The 17934-nt window shown below is 50.0% G+C and overlaps 3 protein-coding genes and 2 long non-coding RNA genes across 8 annotated transcripts in view; 2 read left to right on the top strand and 3 right to left on the bottom strand.

Annotated features, from left to right (window-relative positions):
• Positions 1-5274, bottom strand: part of LOC102937477 (butyrophilin subfamily 1 member A1) — a 38921-nt gene extending 33647 nt beyond the window's left edge. Inside the window, exons 1-2 of one of the 4 annotated variants that reach the window (XM_037914901.2) lie at positions 4999-5274; positions 3689-3805 (exon numbers count right to left, since the gene is read on the bottom strand). In XM_037914901.2, the coding sequence (XP_037770829.1) occupies positions 3689-3794 (106 nt within the window). In that variant the 5' untranslated portion in view covers positions 3795-3805; positions 4999-5274. The remainder of the gene's footprint in view (positions 1-3688; positions 3806-4998) is intronic. The other 3 variants (XM_037914906.2, XM_037914907.2, XM_037914902.2) reach the window with 3 other exon arrangements.
• The window catches only part of LOC102936186 (butyrophilin-like protein 2), a 1677894-nt gene that overhangs the window by 1100234 nt on the left and 559726 nt on the right, over positions 1-17934 (top strand).
• The window catches only part of LOC114020220 (butyrophilin subfamily 1 member A1), a 1361724-nt gene that overhangs the window by 1008309 nt on the left and 335481 nt on the right, over positions 1-17934 (bottom strand).
• Positions 1416-3682, bottom strand: LOC122462890. The gene is made up of 2 exons (XR_006285771.1): positions 3442-3682; positions 1416-1573 (listed from the first exon to the last, which is right to left on the bottom strand). It is a non-coding gene; the product is annotated as an uncharacterized LOC122462890 (long non-coding RNA).
• LOC122462862 lies at positions 9745-14713 on the top strand. Its single transcript, XR_006285739.1, has 2 exons — positions 9745-9886; positions 9982-14713. It is a non-coding gene; the product is annotated as an uncharacterized LOC122462862 (long non-coding RNA).

Below are 17934 nucleotides of genomic sequence, written 5' to 3'. Positions count from 1 at the left end.
TAACACAGTGACTGCAGCTGGGGCGTGTAGAGAGGTGTATAATTATAATTTTCAGACTGGAGCACCCACGGAAAAAAATAGTGAGTGCTCAGCACCCACCAGCCACCCGCCGATCAGGTGTTCAGGGGGCCCCGCAGATCAGCTCCTCCCCCACAGCGCCTCCTACCTGCGGCTGATCAGCGGCAGGCAAGGGGTTCTGGGGTGGAGGGGGAGGAGCAGGGGCAGGAAGAGGCAGAGGAAGGGCAGGGCGTACTTGGGGGAGGGGGCTGAACTGGGGCGGGAGAGGCAGGGTGCGGGTGTAGCCTTGGGGAAGGGGGCAGAGCAGGGGCGGGAAGAGGTGGAGCGAGGGTGGGGCCTTGGGGAAAGGGGCAGAGTGGGGACAGGGCCTTGGGGCGGAGCAGCGGTGGAGCACCCCCTGGGGAAAGCTGAAAGTTGGCACCTGTGAAATTCAGGAATTTAGTGATGTGCCCTGGAAGCTGGGGTTGAGAACACAGTGTAGCCGTGTTCAGCAATTCACTACAGAAACCCTCTGGTTTGTTTTATTAAAAGTTTTATTCCTTTCTAACAAACCACTTTGTTGTTTAATGAACCCCGAGATCATTACATGGTGCCAGAAGCGCTGAACGAGAAGGAGACTGCAGTCATTTTGAAGTTAACTCCTGTGTTTGTAACTGAAAGCAGAGGCAAGGGGAGCACATGCAGCAGCAAACAGAGAAGAACAAAGGCTTTTGTATGTATTTTGTGAGCACAATAGTAGCTTGAATAGCTTGGGGGGGTGGGGAGCCAAAAATGGATGTGTCGCAACTTCCATTCAGTCTGCAATTGTCAGGCAATGTTGCAGAGAACTGGAAAAAATTTAGAAAGAGATTTGATTTGTATTTAGTAGCCAGAGGGGCAGAAGAGAAAAATGGTCAAGTAAAATGATCAATCTTTTTGCCTGTTGCTGAGGCGGAAGCATTGGATATTTAGAACAACTTTACGTTTGAAGAAGGTGAAAGCATGAAGTTAAATAAAATACTGACTAAACCGGAGGAACATTGCATGCCAAAAAAGAGTTGAGAAGTGCAAACAACGAGCATGAGAGGTGCTGTATTGGCCACGGATCAATCACAGTGTCACTAAAGTGGTAGGAAACTGCTTTTCATGCTTGAAATACAAGCCAACAAGGGAACAAGCAGAGCCACTGAGCCCTCATCCAGTTCCACAAAGACCCTCTGAGAAGGCAGGCGCTGATGTATTTACCTGGCAATCAAAGGATTATTTAATAGTCACAGAGGATTATTCTCTGTATCCAGAAATTTGCACACTGCACAGTACTAGTGGTAAGTCGGTCAGTGATAGAAGACATGAAGGGAATCCTCTCCAGACACGGAATTCCAGATGAAGTCTTTAGCGATAATGGGCTGCAATTTTCCATGGCAGATTTTAGGCAATTTGCCATCGATTGTAGTCCAGACAAATCAAGGGGACACATTTTGATGCAATCAAAGGGATCTATGTATAATCCCAGAAAGTTCCAACACATTGACAGTCAATGTGGACTCTGGCATCATCAACAGGCAAAAGAGAACAACTCGGACTCCAATGAGAAGATCAGAGAGGGAGATTAAACGTCCTGAAAGACTCAGAGACTTGCTAACCTGCCTGGAGAAGGGGAATTTGAGGAAAATGAGTGGTAAAGACTCACTCCAGAGAGATGTGCTGGTAACCTCACCTCTCTAGGTAATTTATGAGGTGATTTATGGAAATGGACTAGATGGGTTGAGAATTTAATGCACGTGCTATTGGGTAGTTGTTAACTCTTATATACATATATAGAAACAGTTAATTGTTTTTTTTAAGAGGGAAGATATAGAGATATGTTTGTGGAAGATTATAACTAAGGGCTTGGCTACACTTGCGAGTTAGAGCGCATTAAAGCAGCCCCGGGCGCCCTAGCTCACTCCCCGTCCACACTGGCAAGGCATGTAAAGCGCTCTGACTCCGCAGCTAGAGCGCTCCTGGTACTCCACCTCAGCGAGTGGAATAACGTTTGCTGCGCCTTGGCTACAACACCCAGGCGTCAGTGTGGACGAGGTGTTGTGTTACTGCGCTCTGATCGGCCTCCGGAAACGTCCCATAATCCCCTTAAGTCACGTGGCCACTCTTGTCATTGCTTTTGAATCGCTGCAGGAATGCAGATGTGCCCTTTCAAAGCTCCGTTTCTGACAACTCGCTGCTTCTCTGCTCCGAGACAAAGCAAACATCAGTGTGGAGTGCTGTGTGAGAGAGAGAGAGGCGGGGGGGAGGAAGGGGGGTCTGCTGCTGTCTGAACTTACAAGACAGCATGCTGATATGCTCTCAGGCCCCCACAAAACCCGCTCTCTCTCCCCCCACATACACACAACACACTCCCTGTCACACTCCACCCCCCCACCCCCGCATTTGAAAAGCACCTTGCAGTCACTTGCATGCTGGGAGAGCTGCCCATGATGCACCGCTCCCAATGCCGCTGCAAGTGCCGCAAATGTGGCCACGCCAGTGCGCTCGGAGCTGTCAGTGTGGACAGACTGCGGCGCTTTCCCTAGTGCACTCTCCAAAGGCTGGTTTAACTCAAAGTGCTCTACATCTGCAAGTGTAGCCATGCCCTTAGAGATGCTCCCTCATGAGGGACAGTATTATGAGCATGAGAATTTAGAGATGTGCCCTGGAATCTGAGGTTGAGAACACAGTGTAGCTGTGTTCAGCTCTTCACCACAAAAGCTGTCGAGTTTGTTTTATTAAAAGTTTTATTCCTTTCCCATTCACTGAGTTGTTGTTTAATGAGCCCCAAGATCATTACAGAAACCCCAGCAGGAGGGAACCAAAATGCCCAAGAAGCTGTGCAGAGCCCCAGGGGTGGAGTGGGTCACTATGGGTATGTCTTCACTACCGCCGAATCGGCAGGGATCAATTTATCACATCGAGTCCAGACGGGATAAATCCGTCTCCGAGCACTCTCCCGCCGACTCCCGTACTCCAGCCCCGTGAGAGGCGCAGGCAGAGTGGACGGGGGAGCGGCAGCAGTCGACTCACCGCAGTGAAGACGCCGCGGTAAGTCGATCTAAGTACATCGACTTCAGCTACGTTATTCTCATAGCTGAAGTTGCGTAACTTAGATCGATCCCCACCAGCGTACACCAGGCCTATAAGGCCTTCACCAAGGGTACAGAATGAAGAAGCCAGCAAATATCCTCCCATGGTCATTGTGAGAGGAGGTCTCCCTCTCAGCCTGAGTCAGATGTGCCTAGTGCAGTGTGAATGACTTGTGGGTTTTCATTTCATAACCAGAGAGTCGGGGATTCATGATCTGTTTGTGCCTGAAGAATCTGATCTGTGACTTACAGTCAGTCTGGCAGTGCGGTATATAGGAATTTGGTAGTGTCCCTTTAAAGAGTTTGTGAGCCCTGTAATGGCGCTCACCGTGTTCTTTGTCTTAGAAGCCTCCAGTCACAGCAGCAGCGTGTGTGTAGCTTGGCCTGACAAGATTGTGACTAGGTAGCAAACATGGCTACTGGGGACCCAGACGTGCCCTGTGGTTTCTCCATGTGGCTGGTTGTGGGCAGGTTGAGCAGACGTGGCTTATAAGACAAGGCAGTGATGTGAGATGGACGGCGATGACCAGCAATAGCAACAGCAGCAAACCCAGCGAGGAGGCCGGAGCGCCTACCTGACGCCAGCCTGTGAACCTGTAGAGCGAGGCAGAGAGCGACGTAGCCCGGCAGAGCGGAGCTCACTGTGGAGCCAGGGGCAAACGAGGGAACCTTCCCCATCATCGTAGCTTGGTCTGGGGAACAGCAGAAATAACAAACCAGATGGTGAGTGAGTGAGTGTGATGCAGCGACAGGACAGTACCACGGGGCAGTGAGGAGGAGGTAACAAGCCTCACTGCTGCCTACAATGCACCAGAAGAGCAGGGATTTCCCCCACAGTCCTCGTCTGCCCTGGCTCTGAGCAGGGTTAGATGTCACTGTGCCAGCAGCCGGTCCATACCACGCTCACACCATGGCTGCACCTGTGGAGCTGTCTGGTCATATTTAGATTGTAATACACTCTCGAGAGCAGGGACGGTCCCTCACTATTGGTGTATCCAGCACCCAGCACAATGGGATGCCCATCTCCCTTGGGGCATTCAGACACCACTGTGGAATGGGACATATTAAGGAAAACAAGCCAGCGTGGCATGAATGGCCACTGATTGCTGTGGTAAAGGGGCTCCATCGCCTGACCACACCTGTCCCAGGTGAGGGCTCTCTGGGGATCTCCCAGATCAGTCCCCGGCCCTGGTGATTTTACATGTCAGTGACCCACCCTCATTGCCTCCGGCCTTGGTGCAAATGTCAGGGATGAATTCTGAACAGGGTCACCCCAGCTCTGTGCCCCCTGGGATCTGTAACATTGAAACCTCTCTCAGGGGACATCTACACTGCAGCTGGGAGCGAGCTTCCCCGGGGGGGGGGGGGGGGGAGATAGATAGACATGTGATAGCTCTCCTGGTGCTAACACACCTAAACTAGCACGTCGCACTAGCTGGGGTAGCAGAGCCAGCAGCTCGGGTGACGTCCCTGAGAACCAACCCGCCTGGACCCCCCCCACTCAGGTATGTACTTGGATGGCTAGCTCAAGCCCCCGCCCATGCTACCCTCAGCTACACCACTACTTTTATTGCACTAGCTGGAGCAGAGGAAGCACGTGTCTGCCTGTCTGTCTATGGTGGGAATCGCAAGTGAAACTAACTCTGTTACACTGTCCAGGGGAAGCCATGGCTGCAGAGAATCCCATGGAAAGTCTGCAGGAACAAGCTACTTGTCCCATCTGTCTGGAGTATTTTAAAGACCCAGTGATAATAGAGTGTGGGCAGAAATAGGCTAGGGTGGGGCTGGGAGGGATTCAGGGAGTCTGGAAATAACAAAGGGGGGGGTGCAGAAACCCGGCCATTCCCTGCGGGGAGCTTGCACCATAAGTCCCCAGGTCACTCACCGAGGCTGTACCCTCGCCGCACAAGGGGTCACGGAGCCGGAGGGTTGAGACCGGACCCGCCATCGTTATTTGTGTGAATTTGTAGCTGAATTGACGGGGCCGAGGACCCCCGCCTGGGCCTCCCCGCGCTTCAAAACTGAAAGTACCAAAGTAGCGGAAACTTAAAGTAACGGTCCGTGGCCCGGGCTGGGTGGGGCGGAGCAAATTGCTCTGAAAGTCCCAGCACCCCCCCCCCCCCCGCCCCCCAGGGCTCGGAGCTGGCGGGGTTGGGCCTGGCGGGGGCAGTTCGCAGGGGATCCAGTGTCGGGGTGTCAATGCCCCCCCCGCTGTTCCAGCCCCCCAGGGATCGCTGGGCTCTCAGTAATTCCCCCGCCCAGCCCCGTCCCCACAGCCCTGTCCGGGGGTGGGGGGGGGGGGGAAACGACGCAGCAGCAGCAAAAAGCACCAGCCAGGTCACCCCGGACAGGGCTGTGGGGACGGGGCTGGGCGGGGGAATTACTGAGAGCCCAGCGATCCCTGGGGGGCAGAATGGGGGGGGGGGATGCTGCGGGGGGAGGGGAGCTGAAATCCGGAGTGACTGAGTGGGACTGGGGTGGGAAGCAACAGCGGATCAATGTGGGGGGGGGGCGGCGGGGGGGTCAGAACGGACTGAAGGTGACTCGGGACCTGCCCGGCTGCAGCTGGTCCCTCCTTGGAGGGAGTTTTAATGGCCAGTCTGAGTTTCAGTGAAATCTCGGGGGGGGCTAAGGGCTGGTGCTGAAGGCGAAGGCGGGGGGGCGAGGTCCCGTCGCTGTTCCGCGGTCACCAGCAGCCGGAGAGGCGGAGTCCCGGGGGCTTCCTGGGCTCTGAGCCACCAGCTGGATTCTCATAAATCACAGGAGTGCCCCTCCCCCCAGCCCCGCCCCTTCCCAAACAGGGAACAGGAGCAGGCGGGGCAGCATCGCCCAGATCTGGGGCCGCGTCCTTGCTGTTCAGCGCAGATGCCTCCAGCCACTGGTCTCTCCAGCAGCCCTTAGTCACAGCAGCCCCCCGTGACTCCAACCTGATGGTTCAAAGGGGAGGGTTTGCAGGATCGGGCCCTTGTTGGCTTACTCCTATATTATTGCTCCCTGTTCCATACAGCAGGAGGAGGGATCCAGGCAGGGGGTCTGGGGGAGGGGGAGACTCCAGCCCTGAAGCCCAGGTGGGGAAGGGGCTGAGATCCAGGCAGCTGAAGCTGGTCAGCATGTCAGGAACTGCTTCACATCGGAATTTGCTCCTAGTAGCAAAAAGCTAAAGTCACTTGGTTTGCAGTGGCCGTCCTCTAACTGCCTATAGACATGTGCCCTGTTGCCTCCCGCAAGGCACCCGCGCAGCTGTGTCCTGCCCACTCCCTGACACTCATGAACCTGGAGAACGTAGGTGCTCCTCTGCTTTTATCTTCCCTTTGGGGCCCAATTCAGCCCATCTGCTCAGCGGCAGACCAGCAGATCTTAGTTAGTCTCGAAGGTGCCACAAGTACCCCTCCTTCTTTTTATTAATATTTCTGAGATTGCTTCAGCCAGTTCCTTAAGTGCCCACAGGTGAATTTCATCAGGCACCACCAACTTGAATACACCTAGCTTATCTAAATATTCTTTAACCTGTTCTTTCCCTCTTTTAGCTGGCTTTCCTCCCCCCTTGCTGTTAATATTAATTATGTTGAGTATCTGGTCACAGTTAACCTTTTCAGTGAAGACTGAAGCAAAATAGGCATTATCCACCTCAACGTCAGTGACTAGGACATGGGCAATTATGCCTAGTGGTCAAAGCAGGAGTCAGAGCCCAGGGTCAAAACATGAGTCAGGGGCTTGATGCCAGAGCTAGGCATGAGAGCTGAGGTCAGACATCAGGAATCTGAGTCAAGGGGTCAGACTTGGGTTAGCTAGAACAAAGCAAAACAGGAACAAGGCAGGAGCTGTCACAATCATGGGCTATACTTTGAGCAGCCTCTGAACTGCAGCTGGGCTTAAGAACCGGTCTGCTGAATTTTGCAACCAATCAGGTGCTGTAGCCAATCAAGCAGCCTAGTACTAGACCAGCTGCACTTATTAGGTTGCCCAGAGACTGGTTCTGCTGCAGGCCCTGATTCCTGACACTCAGCTGTCTTGAGGTTATCAGTTATTAGCTCTCCTTTTTTGCTAAGTAGGGGGCCTACACTTTCCTTCATCTTTCTCTTGCTTCTAACATATTTAGAGAACCTCTTCTTATTGCCTTTTTTGTCCCTAGCCAGCTAGGTGGGACTTGGCTTCTGACTTGGCTTTTCTCACTTTGTCCCTAGGTGCTTGTGCTAGTCTCCTGTACTCATTCTTACCAACTTGTCCATGTTTCCACTTTTTCCTGGATTCTCTTTTGATTTTCAGGTCATTAAAAAGCTCCTGATGGAGCCATATTGGCCTCTTACTGTTCTTCCAGTCTTTCCTTCACATCAGGATAGCTTGCTGTTGCACCTTTAGTAGACTCTCTTTGACAAACTGCCAGCTCTCCTGAGCTCCTTTTTCCTCTAGATTTCCTTCCCATGGGACCAGGGTGAAAGTAACATTAAGCACTTACGGGTACAGGGGCCTGGTTCTGGGCCCCTGGAAGGGGCGGGGCCTCAGGCAGAAGGGGCAGGACTGGGGGTTATCCTGGCCTGGCCCACGCTGCCCAGGCTTCCGGCAGCAATTTAAAGGGCCCGGGGCTCCGGTCACTGACACTGCAGTGGTGGCTGGGAGCTCTGGGCCCTTTTAAATCGCTAGCCCTGGAGCAACTGCCCCTTTCTCCCCACACCCGATGGTGGCTGGGGGGAGAGGGGGCAGTGGCAAAAGGGGCAACAATGTTAAAGCGCTTTAAGCAGGTTCCTTAAAGCGCTGCAGCAGCTGTGCTTTAATGTCAGCTGCATATGGGCCAGTACCAACGGCCACTTTTTATCGGTATGCCGTACCGGCCTGTACTGGCCTATACCGGCCTACTTTCACCCCTGCATGGGACCTTAGCTGCCAGTTCTCTGCGTTTGTTAAAGTCTGCTTTCAGAGTCCATTTTCCTTATTCTGCTACTGTCATAAATAGAAAGGGAAGGCAAACCACCTTTAAATCCCTCCTGGCCAGAGGAAAAAACCCTTTCAGCTGTAAAGGGTGAAGAAGCTAAAGATAACCTCGCTGGCACCTGACCAAAATGACCAATGAGGAGACAAGATACTTTCAAAACTGGGGGGGGGGGGGGGGGGTGAAAACAAAGGGTCTCTCTGTCTGTGTGTTGCTTTTGCCGGGACCAGAGCAGGAATGCAGGTCAGAACTCCTGCAAAGGGCTAATAAGCAATCTAGTTAGATATGCGTTAGATTCTGTTTGTTTAAATGGCTGAGAAAATAAGCTGTGCTGAATGGAATGGAGATTCCTGTTTTTGTGTCTTTTTGTAACTTAAAGTTTTTCCTAGAGGGATTGTCATAAATATAAAGGGAAGGGTAAACCCCTTTAAAATCCCTCCTGGCCAGAGGAAAAATCCGCTCACCTAAAGGGTTAAGAAGCTAAAGGTAACCTCGCTGGCACCTGACCAAAATGACCAATGAGGAGACAAGATACTTTCAAAAGCTGGGAGGAGAGAGAAAAATAAAGGGTCTGAGTCTGTCTGTATGCTGGTTTTGCTGGGGAAAGAACAGGAATGGAGTCTTAGAACTTTCAGTAAGTAATCTAGCTAGGTATGTGTTAGATTATGATTTCTTTAAATGAGAAGAGTTGTGTTGAATAGAATGACTATTCTTGTCTGTGTGTCTTTTCTGTAACTTAAGGTTTTGCCTAGAGGGATTCTCTGTGTTTTGAATCTAATTACCCTGTAAGGTATCTACCATCCTGATTTTACAGAGGTGATTCCTTTACTTCTATTAAAAGTCTTCTTGTAAGAAAACTGAATGCTTTTCATTGTTCTAAGATCCAAGGGTTTGGGTCTGTGGTCACCTATGCAAATTGGTGAGGATTTTTACCAAACCTTCCCCAGGAAGTGGGATGCAAGGGTTGGGAGGATTCTGGGGGGAAAGACGTGTCCAAACTATGTTTCCCACTAAACCCAGTTAAAGTTTGGTGGTGGCAGTGGAAATCCAGGGTCAAAGGATAAAATTAATTTGTACCTTGGGGAAGTCTTAACCTAAGCTGGTGAAAGTAAGCTTAGGAGGTTTTCATGCAGGTCCCCACATCTGTACCCTAGAGTTCAGAGTGGGGGAGGAACCTTGACAGACCTATTTTCCCATGTAATAACACAATAAGATTGGATCAGAAACCCCAGTAATTACCCATAATTTCAGTGGGAAATAGGGAAAAGAACACAGATATTTCTGAAGGAATTTTTATGGAAAAATCATGTATTTTCAGCCTAACCTTTGTGGAAAAACTGGGAATAATACGTAGCTTCACCAGCTCAGGCCACCTAGAAATCAGCAGACTGGATGAAAAGCCAAACGAATCCATCACAAGATAATTTAAGGGTATTTCTTTTCAAATAATCAAAGTAAGGAGAGGGCGCTCTGCCATAAATTGCATATAACGAATAATCTTCAAAATTAAATTATTACTTTGAAAATGTTCATACGACCTCACATTTAAAACAAAAAGTAGTCCTAGCAATGCCATGTGATGTGCCTCCTCTCATACTTTGCTCAACTCTCTCTTCAAGAAATTAGGTGAAATCACTAATTTCAAGCAATGAGACCAATCAATCACTATTCTTGCATAGCTTTTCATAAGGTGGTAAACAGAACCCAGAGGAATTGTGATGAATTTCCTGGAACAACTTTGTTTTCTTTGTACTCTAAACCTCACACAACAACAGAAATAACACACTTTGGACTGATGTATGGCTGAGAAGAAAGGTTTCCCAATGAAGTTTCACCGAATTGCATGGTAAGTGTCTTTAAGTACCAGAGTCTTTAATACAATTAAGTTAATTTGTAATTACTCAGTTAAGGAATACAATCCCTTCTCTATTTCTTTACCAGACTAAATTTGTTGTGTACTTATAACGAAGAGCCCTGCAGTACTTTGAAATCAACAGTGGACATTGACAGCACGTTTGTTGCAAATAATATTTCTAAAGAAAATCAAACAAAAAAAATATGGTAGAAGAGATTTCTCTATATAGGAAAATAGCATTTGGGGTTGGGGACCTTGTTCTGTTAATTGATGTGAGAAGGAGAACAAGAAACAAAGGGTCATATCTTGTTTACCAACTGTATGTAGCTAGAATGTTAAAAATCACACGAATTAACTGTAGCAGAAGTTGAAGGAATGTTGTTGTAGAACCTGGTGTGCGTTAACTGAAATATTTTGCTTAATTCTGTATCACCATTTTTTCACCAATTACTTTGCAAATGTGCAGTGCCAGTCCTGCAGGAGGTGGGTGCATGTGCCCTGCCTTCCAGAGGGAACCAGTCCAGACAATAAGGAGAGAGCAGCTGCACGTGTGTAGTTGTGATGTTTATTGCACATGTTGTACATTGTAACTGAGCAAACCAGTCTGACAGTTTAATATTTATTTTGTTAGGATAACTATTTTGAATTTCTTGAAATGAGGCAGTTGAAATATAAATGATGCTAGTTACAGAAGTTCAACTTGAATGGAGATTTCAGGGAAGAATCAGAAAATAAATGTAAATAATTCTATTTCTAAAACTCTGTTTAGATGCTTGTTTTTAAAATACTGTTAAAATGTAAATTAAAATATTCTGGTATTTACACCTTAGATCATCACATTTTCTAAATTAGGACAAGCTCTCTATTTTTTCCTCTCCATAGTTTACATTGAGATTTCACAGGGGTAGAAATTCTGACAGGAGTGAATGACCCCATCCCCCACCATCTGCTGCCCCTGGGCAAGGAGACAGGGAAAGGGGAGGGGCAGCAAATTGTGATGGGTCAGAGAAGACACTAGCTGTGTCAGGACTGCCCTGTGCTGAGAGCTATCTGTCACAGTGGACTGGGGTGGGTAAAACATACGGGGGCAGGGGAGCGCTGTCTGGGAGCGGGTCCCATTCACCCAGCCTGGGCCCATCACTCACACAGCCCTGGGGCTGGGCTCTCCCTCCCCTTCCTCTGGCCCAGCTACTGAATCCCCTTCCCCAGCTCTCCCCACCCCTCCCTCCATCGCTGGGACCAGCTCCCCCACACGGCTGAGTCTGCGGCACAGAGCGGCCTGCACAGCAGGACCCCGGCACTCTCACCTGCCCCCGTGCTGCCCCCTTTGGCCTTTTCACACCCCTCCCTGGGCAGAGACTCCCCCAAGGCAGGAAATGCCCCACCCACCGGGCTCCTCTCCTCCTCTCTGTTATTTCTGCCAGGTGTCCTTCCTCCAGGGGGCCTCTCTTCCCCCCTCCCCCTTATTACACCCCTTCTCTTGTGCTCGGACTCCGGAATGACACTGAGGGGCGGTGGCAAGTGCTGGGAGGAGAAGCAGGGAAGGGGCGCTCAGGGGAAGAGGCGGAGGCGAGCTGGGGCCGGGGGGGCAGCACGGGTTGCTGCCGGTGGGTGCAGACACCCACCAATTTTCCCATGTGGGCGCTCCAGCCCCGGAGCACCCACGGAGTTGGCGCCTATGGCACAAACTGGAACCCGTCTACCCGACCCGCTCCTGGCAATTCCCTGGAACAAGGCAGAGGAGACGGGCTCGGGGAGGATGGGGCCCTTTTCTCCAGGGCTGGGCTGGGGTCATTGTGCTGCTCGCACCCCTCCTTGAGTTGTCCCTGCACAGGGGTGGGCCCTACAGTCTGTTGTCATTTCTCCTGCTCCCCCACTGGGGTGTATCCCCTTCCAGCGCAGCCGGGCGCTGGCTGTTTCTTTAAGAGAAAAAACTAATCTCGTCCCGTGACCGCCTGGGTGACTTGACTTTCGCTTTCGATCTCGGGCAGCGCTGCCGGAGGGAAGCCCCGGGCTCTGCTCGGAGCTCAGAGGTTTCTTCCCCGAAGGGCGAGGAGAAGCTGGGAAACTGCAGCGATTTGGTAGCCGGGACTCAGCCCTGCAATGGGATCAACTGAAAGAGTCACTGACCGTGGAAATCATCGCACCAAACCCCGCGGAGTCTGATCCCACCCTGGAGATTGTCACACGTCTCAGACGGAGCAACCCGGCAGCTTCATTTCGCTTCAGAACGATCCCTCCCGTCCCCGCGTGTGTCCTGCTCCCTGCCCGGCCGGGCTGTTACTGACCCAAAGAGTCAATAACCCGGGGTCATTTATTGAACTCGTTCTGTAAACACCGCGTTACCGGCACATCCACAGTGACTGACACCCCGGTGCCTTTCAGACTCTTGTCCGAGCGGCGTAACTCGGGATCTGTGCGGCAGGCTGGATTCGTCATTTGCTTCTTTCGTTTCATTCAAGAACCCTGGGCCCGACCTTGTTCTCAGTGACGTCCCAGGGCGATTTGTAACAAATAACTTCCCGTATTGAGAATACCGGACGAGCTTTACTGTGCCACCCCCAGCTGTTCTGTCCTTCTGCCTCTTAACGTGACAGTTTCTACCTCTGCCTGTGGGGCTGAATCCTGTTGTTTCTGACACTTTCAAGGGAAAAAAGGAAAGTTATTTCCACAGTCAGTCAAGACAGAAACTTGCATCCTGTTCTCCTTCTGAAGTGAGGGGGAATTAAGCATGTGCCTAAAGCAGACCATGAATTCAAGTGTGCTGCTGAATAGGGGCTTCATGACACCATTTAAAAAGAGGCAGATTTACACAGCGGTTGACAGATCATCTCCTACTGTGGGAACAGTCATTGGAGGGGAGATTTCCTGAGGAAATGTATAGGACTAAAGGTAGTAAAAAAATTAATTGTAAAATACTATTTCACAACAATGATTCACTTTTGTTTTGTTTGAAATATTTTTAATTTCCATTTTTAATCAAAACTCATTGAAACAAAATTATTTTCTTTTTTCAATCATTGCTCTTCTTCTTTTAGCAAGAATAGGGGAAGGGTCAGGAAAATGTTTGGATTTTATTTAGCATTCCTCTTTTGAATCAATTCGAACTGTATATTCTCACTTAGCATCATTTCATTGAAAAATTAGAAACATTCAGATAATAGGAAGATTCATTTTTAAAGTTTTTTTCTAAAATCATTCTATTGAAAAAATAATTTTTGTTTAAACATTTTGGAGAGCTACAGTGTTGTCAGCTCACATAATATTTTTGTGAATATTGGCGTTTTATTTTAAGTCTCACGCTATCTGCTAATTTTCCTAAAGCCCCAGATCTCTAGTTTTATGATTATGTGAGAATCTCAGATATCATTTAAGTAAAAACTAAAGTTCTCACCCTCACGGTTGCAGACAAAGTTTAGGAATATGACCTGAGTGCTCCCTCAGGGGTCAGAAACCAAAAGGCAAAAAATGAGAACTTAAAATGGATTGTTATCATTAGAATTTTAAAGCTCATTATTTTTAAGTCAGTCTCATGTCTGTTTTTTGACCTGATGTGATTTTGTGTGTGTGTGATTATTTTTTTAATTGATTTTCATAAAAAAACAGACATTGGGAAATAGAAAAAAAGTAACTGAAGTACAGTTTACATCTTTTCCTGAATACCTCATTCTTCCTGGATTGTCCTATGACATTGTACAGTTTTACAATTTATCAAAGCTGCAAGACCAGACAACACAAAACCAGACAACACTACACAGACATAATATATTAGGGAGGGCATAACACTGACTTTTGAGTTTTGAATATTGGGGTTGACTGTGCTGCAGCTCTGTTTTCAAAACAAACAAACAAATTTGAGATTTGTACGATAATTCATCCAATCTACACAAACCAAGGAATCACGGTTATTAATTTCACCCCTCAAAGTGTTGTTCTTTGGCAACGAAGGTCTGAAGGAAACATCAGACACTCAGGGTGGATGAAATTGATTTCATTTTTAATTAGAAATATTGTTTTATTTACATGAGTTTTTTAACTTGGATTTTTTAATTAAAGATAAGATTTTTATTTTTTAAAATAAACCATTTCAAAATTAAATTTAAAATGGTAACAACCCACGTTAAATCCTAAACTCCTATAATCTATTGAAATCATTTGAATTAAATATACATAAAATAATATTCAAGCAGTACATGTTTGCGGCAGAAGTTTTAAAGACCGTCAGACCACTGAACTAGTAGAAGTTACTGGCTAAGCACCTGGAACCAGGGAGCTTGCTGAAGTGCTAAACTAGTTTTTGACTGCAGTAGCCTCTTATGCAGGTTCAGAGAAACAGAGAAAATATTTTCTTAATTTCAGTGTATTCAGTTAGCTCAGTTCAATGACTAGTTCATTCAGAGCTGAGAAACTGTTTGAGTTGAAAAAGTAGGAAAGCTTTTTATCCTCTTCCAATCTATGAATAAAACGTAAGGTGTGGGAGGATGAGCTCTACCTGTTCTAAAATCTTGAAGGACGTGGTGACCTTAAGAAATCAGTTCAATTCACTAACTACAGATAATAGTTCCTCTGTTAAAGAAATCAATTTTAAATGCAAAATTTGTTTTGGTCAACTTATTTTTTTCTTCAATATCCAGCACATTTAAGGAACTTTTATTTAACACATAAAAAGAGTTTTAAAATGCTGGTTGTTTGGATGGTTTGTTTTGTTGTTTGTCAGTTTGCACAAGTAAAAAAAATATCGAGTAAATGAGAAGTGTGTCGTTCACAATTGTTAACATAATTAAAATGTAAGAATCGGAATACATGAATAAATCTGAATAAATGAATCTCAGTAAATGTATGGAGGTATAGTGCAGCCTCCTGGTGAGCACAGAGAAGTACCAGATTTAGTGTAAATGTTATACAGCAGAATCTCAGAGTTACGAACACCAGAGTTATGAACTGGCAGGTCAAACACACCTGTTGGAACCGGAAGTACACAACCAGACAGCATCAGGCCAAAAAAAACAACAATAAGGAAATACAGTACAGCGCTGTGTTAAATGTAAACTATTAAAAAAAAAAGGGTAACGTCAAAAAAAAAAAAAGATTTGCTAAGGTAAGGAAACTGTTTCTGTGCATGTTTCATTTAAGTTAAGATGGTTAAAAGCAGCATTTTTCTTCTGCATAGACCAGTTTCAAAGCTCTCTTGTCAATGTTCAGTTGTGAACTTTTTAAAAAAATAACCACAATGTTTTGTTCAGAGTTACAAACAACCTCCATTCCTGAGGCTCTACTGTATTTAGTTGCAAATCAACATATTTTAATGAAAAGGAGTCTTTCTTTAGGAAACTCCTGGGGTGGGGGCGCAAACGAGGGCATGACCAAAAATGCTTGGGGACCACTGTCCTAGACAGAGGAGCTCCCCTAAGGGGGAGGAGCTGCCAGAGAGGACAATGACAGCAGCAGCTGTAGAAGGACAGAGCCCTGGAGAGCTGCCACCAGCAGGAGAAAGTGGACGCAGAGAATAAAGGCACAGTCTGAAATGACCCCAGCTCCAGGAAGGAGGGCTGGAGTCATCTGATTCCACGATTGAAACTAATCCAAGCCCAGCTCTGGGAAGGAGGACTGAGGGCTCCAGATTTGAGGACAGTGAGGAGCTTGAGTGAGAGCTGGAGGCTGGAGCAGAGTGAGGGAAAAGATTTTATTTTGGGGTTCACTTGACCTCAGAGTGGACCCCAGCAGGGGACTTTTTCTCTCGGGTCTTTTAGACTGTGAGACATAATTTAAGAAGTGCCGAAGAGGGTAAACTTAGGCAAGTTGCTTGCCAAGACACCCTGAAGCGGCTGAGGGTGATATGTGAGGGCGCCACCCCACGATGAGTCTACAAAACTGGAACCCATTTAACAGAACTGCTGCCCCTTCCCCATGCAGACAGAGCCTCGCTCTCTTCAGTCTGTCTGGTGGGCCCCTCACCGCAGCATCTGACCCCAACAGATCCTGCATCACAGAGTGGGAAGCTGGAGCAAATACCAGGTTTTGGGCCACCCACCTGGCATCCAGTGTCCCTGTCCCAGCTCCAGGCTGCTCCTGTTCCCCCACAGCCTCCAGCTCCCCCTGACCTCAGGCTGCCTCTGCCCTGTCCTGTTCCCTGGGGGGTGACCCAGGGCCCAGCATGGAGCCATCAGGGTCACTACAATACTGTCTACCACACCCAGAAGATAGGCACAGGATGGGCTCAGGGAGTGGCTGGCCCCACAATGGGACCCTCCTGCCTCCTCCCGCAATGTTTGCTGCTCCCCTTGCTGGGCCTTGTCTGCACTCAGACCAGGAGCCCTGTGGGGCTGGCAGCCCCTTGTTCTGTCTCTGGAGTGCCTGGCTCACTCGTGGGCACTATACCAATAATAACACTCACTGCCCAGCCCCTAAGGTCTGCATGACAGCACGGGGCCTTCCCCATCGCACACGGGGACTCTGGGGCTCAGGGAGCCCTGGTTACTCTGCCCCACACATTCACCCAGCGACTCCCCCGAGCTGCCGGACCCGGGTCCCTGGGGTCAGAGCGTGGGCAGTCGAGTGGCATTGACCGGCCGGGGCTGCTGGCGTGGGCGAAAGGAAAGGGTTAATCCCAGCGTGGTATCCAGGACCGGCTCCGGACACCAGCGTCCCAAGCAGGTGCTTGGGGAGGCAGTCAGGTAGGGGCGGCCGGCCGTGTGCCATCAGGGAGCCACGTGTGTTGCCATGGTGGTGGCAATTCATCGATAGCTTTTTTCTTCTGCCGTCGGCTACGGCAATTCCCCGGGAGCTTCTCTCTCGTGCTGCCCACGGCGGTAACTTTTGTCTTCTGCCACCTGTGATGGCAACTCAGTGGCTGGTTCTTCGTTCTTCCGTCTGCGGCTGCAATTTGGCGGCGACGGTTTCACTGCTTGGGGCGGCAAAAACGGTCGAGCCGGCCCTGGCGCTATCACGTTGCTGCCCAGCCCTGGCTGGTCTCTGCCCTCGGGGAGCAACACAGGGCGTGTGTCTCTGAGCAGGTCCCTGCCCACTCGCCCGGCCACTTGCCCCAGACACAGAGAACCCAGGTGCCGAGGGAGGAGCAGCCCCAGCAGCGCCGCATTGGCCCTGGCACGGGCTGAACCTGCGAGCACAGCAGCAGGGGCAGCGGCAGAGGGGGGGGCTCAGCCATTGAGAGCAGCAGCGTCCCACCCCCCACCCCGGCAGGGGAGGGGTCAGCGCTGGGACAACAGGCCAGGCTGGGCCAGGGGCTGGGAGCTCTGGCAGCCAGCGCGGTGCCAGCACCCACGGCCCTGCTGGAGACCCTGGGCCTGGCCAGCCGGGAGCAGCCAGCGAGTGACTCAGGGCCTGGGACCCTGCCCAGGACGGGGTTTCCGGGGGGGTGACAGGAGGCTCCCCAGGGGATGCTGATCCCCTAGAAGGAGGCACTGAGGTGACTGGCTCAGGATCCCGACAGGCTCAGGGGCCAGGGCTGTGGAATGGCCCAGAGCTCAGCCGTGTTCAGGGTCCGGTGGGCACAGACTGTGCTGGGCTGGGGGCAGCGAAGGGGGAGGGGAACAGGGATGTGCTGGCTCCAGCCAGCCACAGAGAGGAAGCTGCTTCCCCCACAGCCTGGGGTTCCTGCTCCCCAGAGCCCTGAGATCCTGGCCTTGCAGCCGGCACCCACTGCGCAGCCTCCATCGGCCGGGACAGACACACCCAGCTTGGCCCCTTCGACTGCCCCCTGCTGGGGGTGGGTGGGAAGAGAGGAGGGCGGGGGTAGGATGAAAGGGCCAGTTCAACTACCACAGACCGAGCTCACTGAACCTTCCCACTCCCCCTCTCCTCGGCCTTCGCTTCTTCTCTGTTCCTCCTCGTGGTCAGGTTTCTGTCTTTGCCCCCGGTCTCCACACTGGGGTTGTGGGGAGGGGTTTGGATGGGGGCAGCACTCTTGTGTGTGAGTCTCACTCACTGAGCAGCAAACCACTGACCCAGCCTCACACTGGGCTGTGCTCAGAGCAGACGAGGGGCCCGTAGGATTCAGCTTGTTACCCAGTAACACACGG

Source organism: Chelonia mydas, chromosome 14 (genome assembly GCF_015237465.2).
Source record: "Chelonia mydas isolate rCheMyd1 chromosome 14, rCheMyd1.pri.v2, whole genome shotgun sequence".
NCBI classification, from domain to species: domain Eukaryota; kingdom Metazoa; phylum Chordata; order Testudines; family Cheloniidae; genus Chelonia; species Chelonia mydas.
The sequence above is the reverse complement of the archived record's forward strand: the minus strand, read 5'-3'. Positions and strand labels throughout refer to the sequence as shown.